The 19,559-nt window shown below is 40.9% G+C and overlaps 1 protein-coding gene across 1 annotated transcript; it reads left to right on the top strand.

Moving 5' to 3' along the window:
- The first annotated feature begins 3,158 nt into the window (after positions 1–3,158).
- Positions 3,159–15,889, top strand: cln6b (CLN6 transmembrane ER protein b). Its single transcript, XM_033635887.2, has 7 exons — positions 3,159–3,289; positions 3,758–3,856; positions 3,962–4,150; positions 5,990–6,045; positions 7,207–7,329; positions 14,774–14,902; positions 15,068–15,889. Exons 1-7 carry the CDS (start codon positions 3,191–3,193, stop codon positions 15,213–15,215), a joined length of 843 nt encoding a protein of 280 aa, XP_033491778.2. The 5' UTR covers positions 3,159–3,190; the 3' UTR covers positions 15,216–15,889.
- Positions 15,890–19,559: the final 3,670 nt, after the last annotated feature.

Raw genomic sequence — 19,559 nt, 5'->3', positions numbered from 1 at the left:
GCGTTACAGGCCGACGTGGTTTCATTTGTGTTTTCAGGCGTCCCAGTGCAACAGCATGTGATCTAGAGGGCTAAATACAATGACAAAGAGCAAAGCTGGACCTGGAGCACTTTGTGTTCACCTTGGGAGGTGGTCTGAGGATGGTTCACTTCAGAGGGGTCTGAGTATTCTTGGAGTGTTCAGATATGCACAAAAAATGCAGAGTCTAGTTATCCACACAGCTCTGTGATGTTTTAAAGGTGCACCTCCTGGTTTTGTTAAGGCACCCGAATCACAAAAGGTTCTCTTAGCTCAAACAAAACTGTCCATCTCTTGGTTTTATTCAGATGAGGTGAAACTCCTTAGTTGATGCTTTGCAGTTGAAAAGCTGCAAAGTGGTTTGACTGGATGGATTTCAGTCTCTCCTGATGGGATTAGACTTCAGCATGACAAGTGACTGCTCTCTGGGAAAGAAGATTTTTGAGAGTATCGTTAGAATATTTAGAGAAAAAAGTCAAATATTACAAGAAAATCTTTTATTGCATTTACACTTTGAATGTTTTCTACCCTGTCAGAGAGAAAAAAATGTTTCATTTAGCATTTCATTGTATTTTATTCAAGAAGAAATGACAATAAACTTGAACTCGAAGGACAAAAGTATAATTTTACCAAGAAAAAGTGAAACTTTATTCTTGTAATCTCTTTTTTTAGTGTTCCCAATACTCTGCAGTACAATACTATCCATGCCCAGCTGGGTGTGTATCCTGGAGTCAGTCTAGAGTTTGATTTGGATCCCTCGATCATCATGGTTTGTTTACATATGGATGTGAAATGGCTGAAGAGTTCTGTCCTGTGCTGCTGGTTTCCATCTTTAAATTCCACCCTGCTGCTGTGCTTGTGACCAGCTCCTCTCTGAGAATGGGGCTGTGGGTGTCACTGGGACCAACCTGATTATATAATGAATGCTGAATCCAAATGAAAGCATCAGGACATTAGCCTATCCTCTGCTGGATGTGTGACAGAGGAACAGATGAGATTAGAGCTGGAGAAAATCCACTTTCTCACAGTTTGGGGATTTTGGAAGGAGAGCATACGTCAGGTCACGACTGCCTCTGGATTCAGGACCATTCAGTGCTCTTTGCTTTTTTCATCTTTTAAAAATACCTCCTCTGTCAGCTCGTACATTCATGTTATATCTTTTTAGTCATGCTGCTGTAGCAGTGTGGCTCTGTGGATGGCAATAACGGTCCACCACTCTGGTTCAAACTTAAATATCTCAACAACTGCTGAATGGATTGTGATAAAATGTGGTTCATTATTCATGTTCCCCTCACGATGAACTGTAATAACTTTTGTGATCCTCTAACTTTTATCTAGTGCCATCATCAGGTCAACATTTTCACTAAAAATACAAATGTGAACCTCAAGAAAATGTTGGTATTGTATATTTCTGCAAACCATGAATACATTACATTTGTTTCATACATATTATATCAATGTTGATAAAGTGATGTAGTATATAAGCTGACTTTGTCATCAGGAGGTGGAGGGGATGGCAAGATGCCAAAACAACAAACCCAAAACCAGCTGTGTTTTTAGCAAAACGTCACAGCTTTTCCTCCAGGATTGTGCCACCAAAACTGGTAAGTGTAATTGTAATAACAAACAAAACAAAAAAAATGAGTACTTGAGGTTTTAAAGGTCCAGTGTGTAGGATTTAAGGGGACATATTGGCAGAAATGGAATATAATAAGTATGTTTTTTCAGCAGCACGTTGGTGCAGTGGTTAGCATTGTCACCTCACAGCAAGAGGGTTCCTGGTTCGAACTCCAGGGTAGGGGAGCCCCTTTGTGTGGAGTTTGCATGTTCTCCCCGTGTCAGCGTGGGTTTCCTCCAAGTGCTCTGGCTTCCTCCCACAGTCCAAAGACATGCAGGTTAATAGGTGACTCTAAACTGGCTGTAGGTGTGAATGTGAGTGTGAATGGTTGTCTGTCTCTATGTGTCAGCCCTGTGATAGTCTGATGACCTGTCCAGGGTGAACCCTGCCTCTCACCCAATGTCAGCTGGGATAGGCTCCACCCCCCCCGTGACCCCCAACAGGATAAGCAGTTACAGAAAATGAATGAATGAATGAAGTATGTTTTCTTCTGCGTTTTTTAACATCAGCCACCATCGTTAGAAGCCCGTCTGTGACAGCCGAGTCAAAAAATACAGATTTTTTTAAATACAAAACTGCTTTACTCAGTGATTTTAGCGAAGGAAGAGAGCTCTGCGGATAAGTTGGCTCCTGGTAAAAGCCTCCCAAACATCTGGAAAAGGGTGAACACACATTAGCATGTGGTGAGTGAGCAGCCCATCTCTATCATGCTGAAACAGATTTGTTCTGTAATGTGAGGCTGCTTTATTCAGTGTTTTTACTGATTTTAATCACCTGGTCTGTTTGTTTTAAAGAGGAAGAGATCTCTGTGGATAATTAAGCTCCTGGTAAAAACCTCCTAAACAATGAATATTGAAGGAATTCTAACCAGGAGAAGTTTCAGCTGGTTGCAATCTGCAGTTGTCACCACTAGATACCACTAAATCCCCCTAAATCTTACACATTTGAACTTTTTTTGTGTGTGTGTCTTAACCTAGCCACATGTTAACCACAGCATGTTGAAACATTCAGCTTTAATGTATCTGCTACATCATGCAAATGTATCAGAGGTTTGCAGAAACATACAATTCCAACATTTCTTCTGGTGACTGTGTTGTCACCAAAGTGAGTGGGATTCATCCTCTGGGGAACATGAATGTGTCCTTCAGCCAGGAAGTAAAACTCACTGAGCTGCTGATGCTCTGTGGTGATTCACAACATTTTCACATTTTAGTGGCTTCATATTATCATATTTATTTGCAGTTTATTATTTGTTTCACGTTTGTATTTCTCCCACTTGTAGATATGTGGTGTTTCGGTAAATGTTTCTATTTCAGCGTCGCTACATTTTGGTTTATTTTCTGAGCCGCTGATCTCAGACAAATCCCATCATGCATTACAACATTAATTTACTCCACAACGTGTCTAGAATGCAACCAGAGTGGCCAGCTACATAATTACCTGCTGCTTTAGTGAACCAGACGCCAGTTGAATTAAATAAAATTAACCTCTCTGCACATTAATCTGTCTGTGACATGTCGTGTGTTCTGCAGCCGGGCGGCCAGTTCTGTGGAGATGGAGGCAGTTCTGTCAAAGCCTCGGTTCCATTTGGACCTCTGGCTCGGCTTCACCGTCCACAACTGGATCCTGGATGTGGGCCGGCCTGTTGTCATGGTAATAGGATGATTAACTGGTCTCCATTCCTGCAAGACAAATTTCAATTTTTATGATTAACTGTGCTCATTTATGGAAGATAATTTCAGCCAGAAAATAAAATGAACATTTCCATACAGTATATTTTTATTTATTTATACTTAATTTAAATTAAATTAATACTTAAAGTGTTATGAGGAGATTTAAGATTTTGTCAATATCAAAATGTCCCTTTTTTAAATTTTAGATTTAAACCGCTTAATCCCCAGCAATAGTATTAGAAATAAATCTTTAAAAACTTTCTTTCTGGTTTAAAAAACACTCTAAAGATCATCTTGCACAGCCTTGACAGACAGCTCATGGTAAAAGTATTTCTGAGAGAAGCTGCACTTAGTTCGGCCTGTTTTTAAAGTACAACCATTATTTTAAGCTTTTGGGAGAGAAATAAAACTTGAATCTGTATTTTCTTGTTGCCCGAATCTTTTGCAGCTTGTCCTTCCAGCAGACTGGTTTCCTCTGAACCGTCCTGGCGCTGCAGAATACCTCCACATACTGTATAACATCACCACACCGCTCATCCTGCTCAAAGTACCTGAGAGACACAACATGCTGCTACACACACGCAGTAATACACCTATATACAAAAATGTCTGTGTAGTCATTCACATCACGGTCAAACATGTGTTCTTACAGATGCTTGAACGCAGCCCCAGGACGTTGCCCCGGCCTGCTGTCCATCTCGGCATCATTGCCCTCGTCATGGGAACCAGCCTCCACCTGGCGGCCGACTCCATCACCCGACGGCTCTTGGTGATTGGCTACCAGCTGCACCTGTCAGTCAGAGAGAATCCAATCATGAGGAACCTCAAACCGTCGTCTCTGGCACGTTCCTCTGAATCTGAACACATTTACATGTATTTTATTATTCTGTCATACATGTTGTGACGTCTGTGTTTTGTTTTGTTTTGTTTGTTTTAAACAAACAAAACAGCTGGGTGCAGTCTGTTGTACTTGTGACCACACCCAGCAGGGATGTAGAGTGGTATGTAGTCATTGTGACATCACAACTACACAGGGTGTGTCTTCTTCTTCAGTTAGTGATCTCCTACATTTTCCAGAATGCCTTTGATCAACCATCTCAAATTAGGTTTGACTGTTATGCTTTCAGCTACATGTGAAACAACTGGTTAATTAATCAAATAGTCAACCAATGAATATGCTTATTATATTTTAATTACCCTAATGATTTAATTACCAAAGATTGCTCTTGATAAAGTAAAATCTTCAGTCAATGTCAACGTATTAGATTTTTCTGCAGCTTCTCTGGAAACTTAATTAGATTGATGGGTATTCTAACAGTTGTTTTTTCCAAAAAGGGTCCCTAATAAGGGTCAGATGCAGCCCCGCTTTTAACTGTGAGTTGTAACATATCTGTAGATTCAAACTTTCACCTATGTCACATGATTTTCATCAGCAAATTAATTTCATTTTAATTTCAGAGCTGCAAAAATTAGTCATGTATTCTTTTAGTTGATGCAAGAAAATTAGTTGATAATTAGAAAATTAATCAGCAACTGCTTTGATAACTAATTTATGTTTTAAGATATTTTTCAAGCAAAATTGTCAAACAGGAGATTGTTCCAGGTTCCCAAAGGTTAGAATTTGCTGCTTCATCAAATATATTTGGGTTTTGAACTGTTGGGTGACAAAACATGACACTTAAGGATGTTACATTGTGCTCAAAGATATTGTGACAGGTAGTTTTCACCATTTTCTATTTTTTTTTTTGGTCAGATCCCTAATTGAGAAAATAACGGTCAACTAATCGATAATAAAAATAATCAGTAGTTGCAGCCTGATTTATTTTTTTAATTTTTAATTTCTAATCTTTTAGCAGGAAAAACAGCTGAGAAATTAAAACAATAGCAGTTAACTCGACTTAAAAAGTGTTGCCCCACACAGAGTGATGAAATAGCATGCAGACAAGACAAGCAGAGAACAATAACACTAGTTAGACAATATTATTCTTTATTTATCTGAGTCAAAGTAAACCTATTCTTTTGAAGTAAGTAATCAAAAGTATACAGCATTTAACTGAAAACAGTGAAATCTATATGGAGATGGGATACATAGAATGTCAAGGGCTGAGAAACAGACTGGTTGTTGACAGGATCTTTTAATGGTTACAATTTTCACCCAGAGGAGAGAAATGTCTGTATGAATGTTTGAAGTATTTATAATGCGATGTAATGTAGGACTTTATTCCCCAAGTGCAGAAAAATGATCTTAAACTGTAATTATTATCAAAAGACATGGCATTTGTCTTGATATTACCATATTTAGTAGACTGTAATTCATTTCCTTCAGAGTACATCCTTCAGCTAAGAAGCAAAGTCACATTGCAATTTATTCATAACTGTCTCAAAATTACAACTATAAACATGTTTCTGATACAACCTCCATCTGCCATGAGGGAAATTAACAAGGTGAAATTAAATTTGTGGAGAATATGAGGTGACCTTCATGTGAAGACATGGCAGGAATAAGAACAGAACACAGCACAAGCATGTGTAGAACACAACAGACCCACAACTGCAAAAAGCATTTTTAAGCTACAATAGTTCTTCAAAGACACAATACAGGAGGATAACGGCTCTGTTGAATCTATCACTAATAAGGGCTCAAGTCTATTAAACTAATGAACATTATTTTATTTCGCAGATCGATGCCTTTGAGCTCCTGTTTTACTTTGACGACACCCTTGGTCATCTGATGTGGTAAGAAGTCTCAAAACTGTTTGACTACCAGCATTCATTCAGTATAGAGCCACACCAACACACCATGAAATCAACTGTAACGTTACAATACCTGTAAATATCAGATTCTCATGTCAGAAAAAGATTTAAAGAAAAGTTTGTTGATATTTATGTTTGTCCGTCTGTCAGTATTGTCTGACTTCTTGTCTCTGGCTCTCAGCTCCAAGCCCATTGGTTCTTACTGAAGAAGTTAATGTTTTTAAAAACAAAAATATAGTTTCATTTAGTTTTTTTAAAATGTCCTGTAGTTTAATCAAGCAAACAGGAGGAATACTACAAAACTGGAAACCTGTTCTCCTCCTCTGCTCCCATCATCTGTGGTGTACGCCAAGGCTCCATCTTGGGACCCCTCTTATTAGCCCTGTATATGATCCCGTTAGGCTTCCATAAATACAATATTCTCCTACCACTTCTGTGCAGATGATAACCGAGTGAACTGGGTGATAACAATAACAACGCAGTTAGGTCCCTCCTCAACTGCCTCCAAGATGTGAAATCTTGGATGGCAAAAAACTGTCTTGAAATAAATGATAGTAAGACAGAAATTGTCTTATTTGGCCCCTCCAGCTCTATCCAGGGTATAGCAAACCACCTAGGGCCCCTGACGCCTAACCTTCATACCCAGGCCAGAAATCTTGGAGTCATCTTTCATTCAGTTTTAAAATTTGACAAACAAATTGACACTGTTCTGAAAGTTTGCTTTTTACAACTTAGAAATATCGCCAAACAGACTGAGCCTCTCGTTTATTGACCTAAAGATAGTCATAAATGCTCTAATGTCCTCTCTTACTTACATACTTGCTATTTGTGCATGTTTTTGGGTTTGTTACATTATTTCTCTTACATTTTGCTGTTACCATGTTATGTCATTTTACTTATTTTATTGTACAGCACTTTGGTCAACTCTGATTGACCTTAAAAATGCTTTAGAAATAAATTTGATTTGATTTGAAAGTTCACAAAGTGAGCTACCAATGCTGGACAATCGTGGACAAAAATGCACTTCAGGACATTTGGAAAAGTATTTGTGCTGTGACGGATGATGTTTCACAGGTCTCTCAATAAGGGAGCAGAGCGTCTCAGCTATGATCATTCCTTCTCTCCTCTATCTGTCTCCTCCAGGTTTGTTCCCCTCTTCCTTGTCCTCTTCCTCTTCTTCAGTGGTTGTTTCAGTCACAGGAGACAGGAGGAGAAGATGCCGCCGGCAGGGTGGATGCTACTGGTCCCCAGTGCCGCCTACTACTGGTGAGATTGCTTTACTATTAGATCCCACAGAGAGTCTGTCTGTCCTGTAACTGAGCAGTCACAGGTTCAATCCCAGCCTTGTCTCTTACAATACATACAACTAATATAAAAAAGCAAACATGTTTTGAGGAACCCATAATGCTGAGAAAATTACACTTCCAATTAAAGCTACTCTTCTTGCATTTCACACAGCACTTAGAAAAAATGTGAACATCCACAACTCCCGCCTCCCTTCAAAATCCCATCCCCCTCCTCCTGCAACTCCACCTCCCTCCAAAGGTCTACTCCCCCCTCCTCCATTACATCCTCATTACGTCTAGACGTAGGCGTTGGCAAGGTAAAGTTAGATACACGGAAGAGGAGAGCAAGTGTAACGTTACAACCAAGACAGTCAGACACAACCCCGGTGTATTAAAACTCAACTGAAGTGAGTTTTAGAATAAGGTTACAGTGCTAACATTAGATAGTAGCGTTAACGTTACTAGTAAGTGGAAACGCAAGGAAGATAAGAGAGGCTACACTACAGTAGGCTAACGTTAGCCATTAGCAACTGGATGCTGTGTTGTCATATATAACGTTATAGCCTATGTTACATTAGAGGCCAGCTAAAAATACCTGTCCAGCAGAAACTCTGCGACCATATCCACAAGCGTCCCTGTTACTAACCTATTTGTTGTCTCACAGACTGGGATGCGGGGGTGAGAGGGGGAGATGTTACGCGAGCCGTTAGATCAGTCGCAGGCCTCCACGTGGGGAAGACAGACAGGACGCTAGGCCAATCATTGCATTCGGTCCGAATGACCATTATCAAGTGGATTTTGTTTCTAAACCTTACCACACAATGACCACAGCATTGTTGAAACAGAAATTTCAACGTGTTCACTACATAATAACGTACAAATTCAACATATCCGTGGTTTGCAGAAACATACAATGTCACCATTTTTTCTGGCGATAGGCTGGTATCGTACTGTGATTGATATCCGATGGTGCATATTTACTGCTGGTATACATTTCTTGAATATGCACTTCAAAAGCAATATACAATAAAGATTACATAGTACATACTGTGCAAAGTTGGTGTGTAATATGTATACATCCAAATAAAAGCACATGACCTCAAAGATCCCTCCACTGTGTAATCCACTCTATCTGTTTAATCATGATAGAAATGCTTCCCTTCATGCTGATTAGCCTGCATGTTGTTTTCTGATAACTTCACAGCTTGCTGTTGACTCTCTGGGATAATCTCTTTAAGTACTTCTACTTTGATGTCCTTGTGTGTTTTCCTGCTTTTGCTGCTGTTGTCTCAGCGGGGAGCCGATCAACCCCAGAGCTCCTCACATTGTGTTTTTATTGACGGAGAAGCAATTTAATCTCTTACTTCTGTCCCAACTGGACGTCAGTGTCTGGATGAGAGCGTCTCTGCATGTAAATGTACCAAAGTCAAGTGAAGAATGCCAGATTAGTTTTTCTCTTCACACAAAGCTGTTAGCACAAACTCAATGTAGATTGATGCTCCTGCCACCTGCCAGTGAATCTAATCACCATCTCCAGATTTTCTTCAGTGTCTCCATCTGTTTGTCACTATGAGAGTTTCACCACAAAGACAAGCTGTTTGGTGAATGTTCCTCTGGTGAGATGAAGTTGAAGACAGCATATATAAACCTACAGAGTCGACACAAAGTCAGTGATCTTCAGTAACTTGCTCAAAGACACTTCCACAGGACACATCAGCGACTGATAGATCAGCCCAGTCACCAGAGGAAAGTGTTGGCATGGTACATCGCTGCAAACCACGAACATGTTACATTTGCATGTTTCATATGTATCATATCAACGTTTCTAAAGTTACATAGTTTTGATTACATGTATATGAGCTGACTTTGTCATCAGGAAGCAATACAATCACCAGAATAAATGCTGACATTGTACATTTCTGGACACGATACATTTATGCGTTATTATATAGTGGATACATTGAAATTTTCTGTTTCCGCAACACTGTAGTCATTGTGTGGTTAGGTTTAGGGACAAAAACCATCATGTTTGGGCTTAAAATACTTGAATTTGGTGGTACAATCTCTGCTGAATTAAGAAACATCTGGTTTTGTTGTTTGTTGGCCTTGAGCAGTGCATGGTCTGCAGCTTGACAGGCATCTCGCCGAGGTGTCACACCATCCAACATCCCCTCCACCTCCTGACGACAAGGCTGACTCATACTTTGTCATATTAGAAAAACTGAAATGATATGTATGAAACTAACAAATGTTACATATTTGTGATTTGCACATATTCCATATACCAGAAATGTACCACTACTGGCGACTAGATTGATGACGCAAAAGATGTCACAAAGAGACAGGAACATTTCAAAGTATTAGTGACAAAATTATTATTTAATTATTATATGTAATTTATTTTAGTGTTTTGCAGGTGTGAGTAGATCTAAATATTTGTTAGTGTGCATCAAAAAAAGACTCAAATAATTTTTTCCATGTATTTTAACTATGTGAAGAATTTCCTCTGTCTGCGCTGACTCAGCTCCCGTTCATTGTGCGCTCTACATAAACTGCCCGGATGCACGAGGTGCACCGAATACAGCCAAGTGAAGAGGAAACGTTGGAGAACCATGATTTGTGTTATTCAAACATATTAACTGACCTGATTAGTGATCAATACAAATTCTGAACTTTAAAGGGATAGTGCACCCACAAAATGAAAATTCAGCCATTATCTACTCACCCAAATGCCGAGGGAGGCTCAGGTGACATTTTTCCAAACAACTTTTATGTCGGGGCTTCAGGACACTTGGATCACTACGGATGAGCAGTATGGAGATATTTTCTGGTTTCAATTCTTTGTTCTTGGACGTTTTATTCTGGGTCGCCGTCAGCCATTAGGTGTGCAGTTGTGCTGCTACCCACTCTCCCCTCGGATCTCCATAAGTGTTGTGAGGACTCTAAAACTTCACCAGAGCCTCCCTCGGCATATGGGTGAGTAGATAATGGCTGAATTTTCATTTTTGGGTGCACTATCCCTTTAAAATCTGGACTGCATCGAAGCCAGTGAGTGGGATTGAAGTTACCCAGCTAATACAAATTGTTTTCAAACTATTTTGTGTAAGTGTTTCCGGGGTGTAATGTACAGGCCTGTACAAATAAATCACACTTGGATTACTAAATTAGGAGTATATGCTATTTACTGCAGGGTGTCACACTCCTTTTAGTTCATGGGCAGCACACAGCCCAATGTGATCTCAAGTGGGCCGGATCTGTAAAGTCATTGTAGAACCCTAACCTATAAATAACAACACTTTCAAATGTGTAAAGTGTACATTCTGAAAACATTCATCCTTCCTTTTACAAAATGATGATAAACAGCCTGAGCTCCTTCACAAGTGCGTTGGTATTAGGTGTGCTAGGTCAGCCTGTGGGCCCTGTGGTGGGTGTTGCTGTGCTGTAGTCTGACAGATAGCAGTTGAACTGAAACTGTAACTAGTGTCTGATTAACAATACATCTGAGGCTCTGTGTGTGTGTGTGTGTGTGTGTGTGTGAGTGCCTCCAGGTGTTAGTAATAATTGATCAGGTAGTTCTCAGGTGTTGCTAACTAATTACTTTACTCAATGAGGACAGCACTTAGAGATGAAAGCAGCGTTCAAGAACCATGTCTGGTTTTTTTTTTAAGTAGTTTTGTCCTTTGAATACAAACAGTTTATCCCTCACATCACTGCTAAGTGTAGTTTCTAAAACTTTAAAGTCTTAGAAACATATATGTATGTATATATATATATATATATATATATATATACAGTACAGGCCAAAAGTTTGGACACACCTTCTCATTCAATGCGTTTTCTTTATTTTCATGACTATTTACATTGTAGATTCTCACTGAAGGCATCAAAACTATGAATGAACACATGTGGAGTTATGTACTTAACAAAAAAAGGTGAAATAACTGAAAACATGTTTTATATTCTAGTTTCTTCAAAATAGCCACCCTTTGCTCTGATTACTGCTTTGCACACTCTTGGCATTCTCTCGATGAGCTTCAAGAGGTAGTCACCTGAAATGGTTTCCACTTCACAGGTGTGCCTTATCAGGGTTAATTAGTGGAATTTCTTGCTTTATCAATGGGGTTGGGACCATCAGTTGTGTTGTGCAGAAGTCAGGTTAATACACAGCCGACAGCCCTATTGGACAACTGTTAAAATTCATATTATGGCAAGAACCAATCAGCTAACTAAAGAAAAACGAGTGGCCATCATTACTTTAAGAAATGAAGGTCAGTCAGTCCGGAAAATTGCAAAAACTTTAAATGTGTCCCCAAGTGGAGTCGCAAAAACCATCAAGCGCTACAACGAAACTGGCACACATGAGGACCGACCCAGGAAAGGAAGACCAAGAGTCACCTCTGCTTCTGAGGATAAGTTCATCCGAGTCACCAGCCTCAGAAATGGCAAGTTAACAGCAGCTCAGATCAGAGACCAGATGAATGCCACACAGAGTTCTAGCAGCAGACCCATCTCTAGAACAACTGTTAAGAGGAGACTGTGCGAATCAGGCCTTTATGGTCAAATAGCTGCTAGGAAACCACTGCTAAGGAGAGGCAACAAGCAGAAGAGATTTGTTTGGGCCAAGAAACACAAGGAATGGACATTAGACCAGTGGAAATCTGTGCTTTGGTCTGATGAGTCCAAATTTGAGATCTTTGGTTCCAACCGCCGTGTCTTTGTGAGACGCAGAAAAGGTGAACGGATGGATTCCACATGCCTGGTTCCCACTGTGAAGCATGGAGGAGGAGGTGTGATGGTGTGGGGGTGTTTTGCTGGTGACACTGTTGGGGATTTATTCAAAATTGAAGGCACACTGAACCAGCATGGCTACCACAGCATCCTGCAGCGACATGCCATCCCATCCGGTTTGCGTTTAGTTGGACGATCATTTATTTTTCAACAGGACAATGACCCCAAACACACCTCCAGGCTGTGTAAGGGCTATTTGACCAAGAAGGAGAGTGATGGAGTGCTGCGGCAGATGACCTGGCCTCCACAGTCACCGGACCTGAACCCAATCGAGATGGTTTGGGGTGAGCTGGACCGCAGAGTGAAGGCAAAGGGGCCAACAAGTGCTAAACACCTCTGGGAACTCCTTCAAGACTGTTGGAAAACCATTTCAGGTGACTACCTCTTGAAGCTCATGGAGAGAATGCCAAGAGTGTGCAAAGCAGTAATCAGAGCAAAGGGTGGCTATTTTGAAGAAACTAGAATATAAAACATGTTTTCAGTTATTTCACCTTTTTTTGTTAAGTACATAACTCCACATGTGTTCATTCATAGTTTTGATGCCTTCAGTGAGAATCTACAATGTAAATAGTCATGAAAATAAAGAAAATGCATTGAATGAGAAGGTGTGTCCAAACTTTTGGCCTGTACTGTATATGTATATATTTAGGCAGCTATAGGCTATCACCTTCCTTGTTTTTTGTATTTTTCGAAATATTCTTTACAATATCTTTAAAAAAAATCTAATTTCACCATGAGGCGTTTTCAGAAATTTATCAAAATAAAACATGAATGAATGCTCGTTTCCATCCCCCCCTGTTGAGTGACTATTAGTATAATAACCATCTAATCCTCACCTTAATATATAATAAACAATAAATAAGTGTACTATGTAAAAAGTACACATAGTACATCTGTTCATCCTTTGTATTTGAATTCGTTGTCCTTGTTGCTGTGGGGAGAAAGCTGTGTTTGACTGTGTTTGTCTGTGTTCTGAATGATCTGTAGTGCTTTCCAGAGGGCAGCATCCACTTTCAGGGAAGGGAGAGGACAGCCGATAATTTTTTGGGCTGTGTTTATGACCCTCTGCAGAGCCTTTTTGTCTGCTGCTGTACAGCCAGCGTACTGTAATGCAGTACACCAGGATACTTTCAGTGGAGGCACGACAGAATGTTACCAGCAGCTGGTCATTCAGATAGTTTCTTTTCAGTAGCCTCAGGAAGTGCATGCGTTGCTGAGCTTTTCTGACAGCAGCTGAGGTGTTAACAGACCAGGTGAGGTTATCAGTGATGTGGATACCCAGATATTTAAAGCTTGCAACCCTTTCCACATGGTCACCATCTATAAGCGGGAGAGGGTCTGTGCTGCGCTTCTGAAATCATTGATGAGTTTTGTATGTTTATCGTCAGACTGTCGGCTGAGCTCCGCCTCACCAGCCTCTGGATCTCGCCCCTGAACGCTGACTCATCTCCCTGTGATATCATGCCAACCACTGTTGTGCCGTCTGCAAATTTTATGATAGTATTTGTTGGGTGAGCAGGTGTACAGTTGTAAGTGTACAGCGTGATGGTGGAGGAGAGATGGGGTCCGAGCTTGACAGACAGCTTGCTGATCAGCGTACTCAGGATGATTATGTTGAATGCAGAGCAGAGAGCATTCCCACATAGCTCCCACTGTGTTCCAGATGGCTGAGTGCTGAGTGAAGAGCTATGGTGATGGTGTCTTCTGTAGATCTGCCCTGTCTGTAGGCAAACAGGTGCCAGTCGAAGTCTGTGGGTAGGCTGGTTGCCTTAGTACCAGTCTGGTGGAGCTAATTCTCCAGCTGGAGCCATTAAAGCACCACAGAAGAAGAAAAAGAGGGGATTGAAACAGCTTTAGTCAAAGCTCAAAAGACAGAAAACCAGCTGGAAGAAAACATGATGGACTCTTTTGAAAATGTTTCTTGGTGCATTCAAGGAAGTCCTGCAACAACAGAACCAACACGGGGTTCTGGTGAACACCTGAAACATGAAACCATTATTACTCTGAGGGTGCTTTCACACCTGCCCTGTTTGGTTCGGTTCAATCGAACTCAAGTTCATTTGCCCCCTAAGTGAGGTTTGTTTGGGCAGGTGTGAACACAGCAATCACACTCAGGTGTGCACCAAAACAACCAGACAGAGACCTACTTGAAGAGGTGGACTTGGTCCGGTTACAAACGAAGTCTGGTGCGGTTTGTTTGTGGTGAGAAAGTGTTCCGACCTGGATCTGAACCAACTGCTGTCACATTGTCACATTGTTTGGGTTAAACATGCATCAAAACATTGTTTTGTAGTTGGAGCCGCGCCTCGTTTTCAAACTGTATGGTTTGACTAAAATGAACAATGACAGCAATATAGTCCACGATGAGCAGCGCTAAAATCAACCTGCGTAGTTGTCCCTCCATTGTGACATTAGAAAGTGTCACATTTATCTTGCCAGTGTACTCTTCTTCAGCGTTTACTTTACTTCCTGGATTTTTCCCACATGTAAATTCTGACCAATCAAGAGCAGCTTTCTCACACAAGGCATTTGATCTGGTCTGCTTGTAAATGCGCCCGTGAGAACACGAACCAACTCTAGGCAATTATACAACTTTGGAACAAAATTACTCCAATCCTCCTTGTTTCTCACATCAGGTACCTGATCACCGAGGGACAGACCTTCATCCTCTTCATCTTCACCTTCTTCGCCATGACCGCCACAGTGATGCACCAGAGGAGGCGGGGCATGGTTCCCGACGGCAACGGCCTCTTCATGCTCTACAGGTACGCTGGAACAGGTGCACCGGCTGCCCTGATGATGTTATACTGTATCTCTGGAACATTCTGACTGCATCTAACTTTTTGATTCATATTTAAAGCTGCACGGTGACTCTGCACTCCAGCAGGTGTACAAAGTCTGAAGTAAAGTTGTGTTTCTGTGGTGGATAGTTTCTCTGCAGCTCTTTTCCTGGTGGCGCTCTGGGTGGCCTGTCTGTGGAGCGACGGTGTCCTGAGGAAGAAGCACCCCGGGCTTATCTACATCCCACAGCCTCGTGCCGTATACACACTCCACATCCGTCAGGGCACCCAGACGTAACAGAAGTGCTCATTTTAAAAAAAACACTTTCTCCAACAGACATTCAACCTTCGCTCTGTCAGTGAGTCAATGTGTCACTTTAATCTGACCACATGCAGGTGGAACCAGACGCTCTGTTCTGTAGCTACCAAGTTTTGAGGGGACAGATAATGGATTTCCTCTGCTCTGGTTGAAACTTTCAAATGTTGTAATGGCAAAAAAAAAACATTAAGGTTGTGATCAGAGAAGGACAGAAATGTCTCAGACCACTCGAGGCTGTCCGAGTGTAACTTAAACATTTTCAAACTTTTATGCCAAGCTTAGAAAAACTTAGTAAAAAAAAAAAAAAAGTAAAATGTGAAGTGAGTCTCAGTCTCAGGGTGGATTTTACTAACAATGATTTTAATTCAAGAGGACCTATTATGCTCAATTTCAAGTTCACACTTTTATTTTGGGTATTTCTAGAATATGTTTATGCCAAATAACACTGTGTTTTTGTCAATGTGTTTGTGTTGGAACACCTGTATTCACCTTCTGTCTGAGATTCTTTGTTTTAGCACCTGTCTCTTTCAGAACCCCTCCTGAATAAAAAAAAAACCCAAAACAAAATAATCTGCTCTGATTGGTCAGTGTTTCTGGGTCTCCCACATCTAAGTAGCCCCTTTTACACTGTCTCTTCAAAGTGGGAATATCAAACCATAATGCCACCTCGCCGTTCTGTATATAAGGTATGATCAGGGAATGGAGGACAGAGTTGTCTGGCCTCTGAGCCGTGAACAGAGGTAGTAACAATGCCAAAATGATGTCTGTATAAATGGGACAGCCAGCAGGACGGGATCATGGGCTGCACAGGTGTAGTGTTTTCATGACGGATCATGTGTGTGACCAACCATGGGAGATTTAAAGAGTAGGTGGTAGCAGTTAGCAGCTAACTCAAAGACGAACAACAGCGGCCACAAATTGAAAACAATGAAGTCCAGGAGCTCCTTACCCTCTGAGCAGGGGACGAGATCAGCTGTCATATAACAGAGACAGTAAATGGTTGTTATTGTCATCTTATGCTGATGTTGTTGTTTAAAACAAGCAGCTGTTGCACTAGAGGCCGGGTCCATGTCATTGGTCCGACAGCCCGTTGGTCCGACATCCCATTAGTCTGACTGTCCACGGTGCTGAACGGCTCCCGGCGGGTGTATTTCTGCCTTGATGGTGCGCCGCGACCGGCTCTGGGTCAGCTGGGAAAGGCTTGAGGCGGAGCAGGCTCACGGCTTATGTGTTTGTCACTTTCTTTTTCATTTTAACCCACACCATGATCTTTTCCTGACCCTAACCAAGTGGTTTTTGTGCCTAAACCAAACCAGACCTTAACCACAGGGCATCATGATGATTTCGGAACGCACTTCAGAAGAATGGGTTTAATATGGTCGGAACAACGGGCTGTCGGAACAATGGGCTGTCGGACCAATGGGCAGTTCCCTAGAGGCCGACACTGCTGAATTACACGTCATGCCCATCGCGCCCCTTTTCATTATGCAATGCCAAGATGCAGTCTGTAATCACACACAGGATCCAGAATGATGTTGCAGGGGCCCATTAGGTAGGGGGTCCATAGAGAGTGTTGTTGGAGGGCCCACTCTCTCTAGAGCAGAGAATGGGCCCTTGCTAGTGATTCAATTCGCCACCTCAGAAATACACCTGTGTTTACAGAAGAACTCACATTAAAATAAAAATGCTGTCATCTGCTATATATGCCCTCGAGAAAGGCAAACGCATCTCCATCAATGTCTCTTTTTATCTTTTGTGAAATAGTCAGTGGCAATCTATAACAAAAGTTTATGGCCCCTTTTACAGAAACTATAAAAACTATAAATAAACCTAATTTAATGAATAATTTCTCATTTTATTTGGTATTTTTGTCATATATAGATTCGTAGTGATGATTGCTCAGTAATATGTATACTGATGTTGTCCAACATCAAGTCTGTATGTGTCAATACTGTAAAACATAGGGTTAGCTGTTTCGACGCAAAATCTGGTGCTGGGGCCCATCCTGGCTACCGTACACCACTGCGTTTGGTTCTGTGTTAAAATGCAAAGGTGTCATGAAGAAGGGACTCCATAGCTGCTCTATAGCAAAGCCTGTATAACAAAGCCTAGAGTCTCTACACTGTCATTGCAGCCAGAGAATGACTGTAACAAAGGACAGCAGCACTTTCTACTGCAAAATCACCAATAAAAGCTTCTAAACACAACCGGACATGTTCCAGCAGGAATATGATCCAAAATCATCAGCGACCATGTTTCCCTGATGTTAGCATGTAGCTACATGTAGCAATATATGTACTGTAAACACTTGCAGATGGACATATAAAGAAATCCATCATGATCTGACATAGAAAAACAGAGGATTCAGGACAGTTCAGACACCTGAGGTTTTTACTCCTTTTTACTTTGACCACCTTTAATCTGACAAAGTTTTGTGTGACATGATGACATCTTAAAAAAGTGGTATAAGCCAAAGTTCAGTTCAGAACTTATTGTCCCACTGAGACAATGCCCTGATAGATATGGACACTAACGTTACAGGAGGGGTCAGGAACACTCACACCCACTCAGTGTTGTGTTAATGAACCGCAAACAGTCTGTTTTATTGGAGCAGGGTGTGGAGCTCCAACTGACCCTTGATGAAAGTAAAAGCCTTGAGGGGTGAACTGTCTGTGATTAACAGCATACAAGTTTCTCCCATGATGGTTGTAAAGGTTTAAATGTCGGTATTTCAAATCAACTTTTCAAGTTCTTCACTTCTTCACTTGCTAACATCAGCTTCTACAAAATATTTCTGTTGTTTGTGATTTTGACCCTTTCTACTCACCTCCTCTCTTTTCTCTTTCTATTCAGTTCATCTATTCCAAATGTGTTTATTGTCTGTTCTTTTCTTTTGAATATTTTCAAGGCCATAGTTTCTTTTGAGGACTTTATATAAACATGTTGAAACACCTTTATTTGTTAACATGTGCTCACAGCTCAATATTAAAGCTTGCCCACACCAGCATTCAAAGCGGCCAAACTGCAGTGAGCTGGAAAAGAAAGATTCTTTGTCAGTCCACACAATTCAGTTTTACACAAGGCAATTAAAATTTAACTCTTTACATATCCATCTTTTCACACGCACACATGCATTCTCATTCTTTCTTGGTACCTTAAAATGAGTCATTCGGGTCCTTGTCTGCAGAGATCGCGATGATGTACTGCCATGTTTCTACAATAGCTCGGATAAACCAAACACTGGCTCTAGGTAGTTACATTTGTGTTTATTTTTGTGTCAGGAAAAACACATTTATTTTAGTTAAGTTATCAAAGAAAAAAGGTGAGCACAGGTTAGCAGTCGTTGGGTGAGCAGCCCACCTCATACATACCAAACAGCGTAGGAAAAACATCATTTTTTAAAACATGAAACTGCTTTATTCACTGTTTGTACAAGTTTAAATCACCTGTTTCCTTTGCTTCAGAGAAGAAGAGACCTCTGTGGATAATTCAGCTCAAGGTAAAAACTTTGAACAATGAACACTGAAGGAATTCTAACCAGGAGAAGTTTCAGCTGGTTGTATCTGCAATCATCACCATTAGATGCCACTAAATCTCCTAAATCTTACACACTGAATCTTTAAATCAGGCCAAATATAATTTTCCGGGGTAATCTTACTACAAAATGACGAAAACTCTGTCTGTCTGTGTGTCTGTTCCACATTTTTCTCCTCACTGACTTGGTCAATCCATGTGAAATTTGGCACAGTGGTAGAGGGTCATGGGAGGATGCCAATGAAGCAATATTACATCAATTGGCCAAAGGGGGGCGCTATAGCAACCGATTGAAATGTCAAACTTTGAATGGGCATATCTCATGCCCTGTATGTCGTAGAGACATGAAACTTTGCACAGAGTCATGAGGAACACATTTGCCTCAAGAACCCATAACTTCCGGTTATATAGATTTTCCACCATTTAGAATTTTTTGAAAAACACTTCAAATCGATCTCTTCCTAGGAAGTTTGAGCGATCTGCATGAAACTGGGTGAACATAATCTAGGGACCAATATCTAAAGTTCCCTCTTGGCAAAAGTTGGAAAACTTACTAAAACTGAGCTTCTATAAGGCAATGAATATTGCGGAGGGCGTGGCTCATCACATAAAGGTGTATAACATCTCAAGGGTTTCACCCATCACCACGCAACTTTGTAGGCATATGACCACACATAATCTGAGGGGACCCCTCCATTATTGACCCCATCAAACAAAATGGGGGCACTAGAGAGCTGATTTCTTATCTAGGCCTAACCACCATATGGATTTTTACTAAACTTGGTAGAT

This window comes from Epinephelus lanceolatus, chromosome 5 (assembly GCF_041903045.1).
Source record: "Epinephelus lanceolatus isolate andai-2023 chromosome 5, ASM4190304v1, whole genome shotgun sequence".
In the NCBI taxonomy this organism is placed as follows: Eukaryota; Metazoa; Chordata; class Actinopteri; order Perciformes; family Serranidae; genus Epinephelus; species Epinephelus lanceolatus.
The sequence above is the reverse complement of the archived record's forward strand: the minus strand, read 5'-3'. Positions and strand labels throughout refer to the sequence as shown.